We start from the raw sequence: 4,787 nt of genomic DNA, 5'->3' as shown, positions 1-4,787 counted from the left end.
GGGGGGGGGGCTGGGGTGGGGCACTGGTTGTGGACTTGCGTGTCCCCGCGCCTGGACCCTGGATGCCCTCGCCATACGACGCGCGGGTGGCGTGGTCGTGGTGCTGTGCCTCGCTGCCCGAACGTGATCCCGAGATGGACATCTCCCTCCGTTCTCCCCTCCCCGCCCCGCCCCGCATCGCCCGGCTCTGTTGTCATCCACGTGGACCTCGTATGACTGTGGTGTCGCGCGATCCTGATGGCTGCCCCCTCCCCTCCCCCTCTCTCGGTTTCGCGATTCGCCCCCACGCCGCCCCTCCGCGGGCCCTCCGCTCGCCCTACCGCGCCGTTCCCCCTCCCCTCCCTCTCCCGGCCGGCACGGCCTGCCTCCGAATGGCACCGGTGGATCCGCGGCCGCGGTGCTCGCCGTTATCACTCATCGGCCCGCCGTCACCGCGCGCACCCAGCGGCCAGCACTCAGGGCACTCAGCGACCAGCGGTCATTGAGAGCACACCGTCCGCCGCTACCCCGAGTGAGTTGTCTGCTGCACGCCAGGGTCCCCCCGGTCCGCTGTGTTCTCTCGACTTGTGTGCGCCGTGCGGGACGACTCCACCGCGGAAGGGTTAGCGACCACGACAGAGCATTTTTGTTGATGACGATTCCCATAGTTACTCTTCGCGTGTGGATGTGGACTCTGTAGAATTGACGGGCAAATGCCCCAGAGCTCCCACGAAATGTAAATGTGTACTGGTCACTTGCGACGGCGGCCCGCACTTTGACATCCCAATTTTTTGTTATTCCCCCCGTATTGGTGACCCATCCAAGCCATCCAAGTCGAGTGCGGTGTAGTCCGAGCCGATTACAAGTGGGCAGGTCCTTCAGTAGTCAGATTGCGGCGCGGCCGAGTGCTTTGAGCGTGAGAGCGCGCCAGGGCGACGGCTCCTGGTCACGTGTCACGTGCCCCGCGGCCCCTGGCCCTGCCCTTCCTCCCGTATCGACCGTCCGCCGCCCAGCTGATTCTCAAGGTCAGGGCTCCGCCCCGCCCCTACAGTCCTCGCCGTTTTTGCAATGCCTTAGCCTCCTTTCCCTGTCGCCGCTGTCACGGCAGCCCCGCAGGCCCGCAGGCAGTGCGCTCTCGGGGAAATAGGGCCACTGCAGAGCTGCTGCGCAGCATAGCACGTTCGCAAATCTCAGTCTCAGTTGTTGTCCTGGCCGCGCCGAGACGGTCAACGTTTTGAGTCGCTTTCAAGACCGCCATCGTGAAAGGCTCGAAACTCGCTCGCGCTGTTCATCACGAAACGCCCTAGTTCTGGTGTCCAGCTCCGACCGACTCCACACCTCACCGCTCTGCCAGCCCCCCGCCTTACAGGTGGTAGCACAGCGCCAGCGCAGCACCACCCACCCCCCGGCGCTCGCACAGTTGGCACCAGTGGCCCCCTGGCTTTGGTCCAGAACATCCGACGGTCGATGTGACGGATCACAACACTAGGCTCCTAGTCGAGTTGCTTTTGCGCCGTTCTCTTCCTCTCGTTTCTGTATTGGCTCCGGCGCGCGAGGCGCTGGCCATGCTGTTGGAGGCGCTCGGCGTCGTTCGCCCTTCGCGTTCTCCGTCTCCGTCCGCGGTGCGGGCCGCGCGGTCCAGCAGGTTCCAGATCCAGAACGGGCTGGGCTACCTGTAGGCCACCAGCATCTGGGCGGTAATGTGGAGTAGGCTCGGGACCGAGATGCAGCAGCCTTGTTTGTTGCTGAGAAACGGTAGCTGGTGAAAGTGCCGAGGACATAGGCAACCCGTTTGGCGCGAACGCCCTTGTTGTTGTCACTCGTTTCTAATCGCCCTTTTCCTTTTTTCTGCCGCAGGCTTAACATGGCACCCAACATCACCAACGCGCCCACGGGCGTCTTGTTCGAGGACGACGATATGCCCTCCACCCAGGGCATGAAGGCTGGGAAGGCGATGGATGTCCACGTCCCCCAGGCCTGTGACCCCAACCACAAGATCCGCATCGTGTGGAGGAACGTAGCCATCTTCGTCTACATGCACCTGGCCGCCGTTTACGGCGGTTACCTCCTCCTCACCTCCGCCATGTGGCCCACCATTGCTTTCGGTGAGTGAATGGACACGCTTAACTCTTAAGGCGATCTTGAGATGCCTCCATCGTAGGCCACCGGAGTCCAAACTCCCATAATCCACTTAGGCGCCCAAGGTGCGGGCGAGCAGCCAACTTTACACCGCTGCTTGGCGGGTTGGCCTACCCAACTCGTTGCGGGCGCTATCATCAGCATCGCCATAGGACTCGTTTAATGTGGGGGCCTCTTTTGAGGGAAATACCTCGATCGTACGATCGCATGAATTACCGCACTCTCGTTTAGAATAAAACTGTCTTCACTTCAAATCCAAACAGAGTGAATTTCGTTGCTAAATTTTGCATGTGTGTCTGTTTTCAGCTATTGTCATGTACTGGGCCGGAGGCCTGGGTATCACCGCTGGCGCCCACCGACTCTGGGCCCACAAGGCGTACAAGGCTAACGTTCCTCTGCGCATTCTGCTTACCATCTTCAACACCATCGCCTTCCAGAACCACGTTATCGAATGGTCCCGCGACCACCGCGTGCACCACAAGTACACCGAGACCGACGCCGACCCCCACAACCTGAACCGCGGCGTGTTCTTCGCGCACATGGGCTGGCTGTTGTGCCGCAAGCACCCTGACGTCATCAACAAGGGCAAGGGCATCGACATGTCCGACCTCGAGAGCGACCCCATCCTGGCATTCCAAAAGAAGTGAGTACTTCAGCTAGTTGGCGGGACTGCGCGAGCAAAACCACCGCCGTGTGTTCACGTAATTAATGCCTGTCCCCTGTTCTCCTCCAGGTACTACCTCATCTTGATGCCCGTGATCTGCTTCATCATTCCCACAATGATCCCTATGTACTTCTGGAACGAGACCTTCCTCAACTCCTGGTTCGTTGCCACCATGTTCCGCTACGTGTTCACCCTGAACATGACCTGGCTGGTGAACAGTGCCGCCCACAAGTGGGGAAACCGACCTTACGATGAGTGAGTTTTACCTCTATAAGCGTGATGACGACTTGATGTTCAATGAAAATTTCGAAAACTCACCCTCCTTTTCTTCTTCTCAGGTCTATTGCTCCCTCTGAGAACCTAGCCGTGTCCATCGGTGCTATGGGTGAGGGCTGGCACAACTACCACCACGTCTTCCCCTGGGACTACAAGGCGGCCGAGCTCGGCAACTACAAGGGCAACTTCACCACCGCCTTCATCGACTTCATGGCCAGGATTGGCTGGGCGTACGACCTAAAGACCGTCCCCGCCGCTATGGTCAAGACCCGCGTGGAGAGGACCGGTGACGGTTCCCACGAAGTGTGGGGCTGGGGTGACAAGGACATGAGCAAAGAGGACTACAACATGGCCACCATTATCAACAAGAAGTCTTCATAATCTGTCTGAACCTCATCAGGCATTTTCTTTGTACATATGTAAATGAGTGTATGTTGTATACATGTGTGAATGAATGTGTGTGAGTACCCGGTGCCACTTTAATTTGCAGCTATGAAAAGAAAATTGTCTGTACAACGTTTAGGACAACTTGGGTTCTAGTAGATAGCACCTTACGTAGAGTTTATTTATTCACTTAATTCAATCGAAATCGGGTCATATATTATGTATAACTATTACAAAATTGGAATCTTAGTTTTCTTTAAAAGTTTAGCTCACCCAGTGCTATATGGCATAGTCGTCCCGTTCTCTTTACGAACAACAGCAATACTTTTCTCCTTTGCAAAGTAATGTCCAGAAAAGCCTGTTTCATCAATGAATTTTTAATTTAGAGATTTTTAGGTAAATATGATGAGATGAAAAAAAAGGAAAAATTGTTTTGTGTGAAAGAGACAGGTTTTCTCCTGAGACATAACTTTTACTGTGATATTTAGTAGCTTATTGAACGTTGTTTGGTCTGCAACTTATAGTGGAGCACCAGCTTTTAATATTTTAGTTTTAAGTAGAGATAGCATATTACATTCATCATAATCTTGTAATTATGATTTTTTTTTAATGTCTCAGTTTTTCCTCATTTAAATTTCAATTCTTTTTTTGAAATTTTTCTTGTTTGATGATTTCGAGGCTTTTTTCTGAATTTTTGGCCAATGTGAGGGAAAAAGCAGGCTGATTCGATGTTGCATTGATGAAAATACATCCAATGGTCAAGCAAAAATCAATCCAACATCGAATCCAAGTCTTTTCGTTAAGTTTCACTGTGCACTTGGTAGTTACAGGCTTGTTATGGGTACTACCACCCCAAGGAACTGATGAAGGCTTGAACTGCAAAGCAATAACATGACTAAAATCATTGGGGCTGTGTACCAAACCTTGTACATGCAAGGCAAAAGTAGATTGTAGTACTGAATTCTTGTCCAAAGATTTCCTCACAGTCATGAATATATGAATTCCTGTGAGGACTTTAACAGAAGTAATTCACCTGTATATTTCAACAACTTAAGTTATGTGGATATCAATTTGATCGGGTACAAACTTGGAGCTTAACTTGTATAAAGTAAAACTTACCAGGTGGGGATTCTGGTTGGGTGGTTGGGAAACTTCAATTACAGTGCCAGTCAATAGAAGGTGGTTTCACTTACCCATTGGTTGTGATAATGCAGCGTCGAGTGATAAATTATGACGTTATGTGAACAAATGAATCTAGTAATATAGTTAATTGTTTATTTGAAACAAGTCCATCTTAATGAACTTGATTTCTAGGAGATGTGTTTAATTTATTAAATGAATAAAA

The 4,787-nt window shown here is 52.6% G+C and overlaps 1 protein-coding gene across 4 annotated transcripts in view; it reads left to right on the top strand.

Moving 5' to 3' along the window:
* Window positions 1-4,787, top strand: part of LOC113208389 (acyl-CoA Delta-9 desaturase) — a 14,193-nt gene extending 9,406 nt beyond the window's left edge. For 2 of the 4 annotated variants that reach the window (XM_026425347.2, XM_052265990.1), the window contains exons 2-5: window positions 1,837-2,084; window positions 2,425-2,761; window positions 2,852-3,037; window positions 3,121-4,787. In XM_026425347.2, the coding sequence (XP_026281132.1) occupies window positions 1,844-2,084; window positions 2,425-2,761; window positions 2,852-3,037; window positions 3,121-3,439 (1,083 nt within the window). In that variant the 5' untranslated portion in view covers window positions 1,837-1,843 and the 3' untranslated portion in view covers window positions 3,440-4,787. Of the gene's footprint in view, window positions 1-344; window positions 602-1,836; window positions 2,085-2,424; window positions 2,762-2,851; window positions 3,038-3,120 lie in introns of those variants that run through there. The other 2 variants (XM_026425346.2, XM_052265991.1) reach the window with 2 other exon arrangements.

The sequence above is a fragment of the Frankliniella occidentalis genome, unplaced genomic scaffold (assembly GCF_000697945.3).
Source record: "Frankliniella occidentalis isolate FOCC.00 unplaced genomic scaffold, Focc_3.1 Scaffold33, whole genome shotgun sequence".
NCBI lineage: Eukaryota > Metazoa > Arthropoda > Insecta > Thysanoptera > Thripidae > Frankliniella > Frankliniella occidentalis.
The sequence above is the reverse complement of the archived record's forward strand: the minus strand, read 5'-3'. Positions and strand labels throughout refer to the sequence as shown.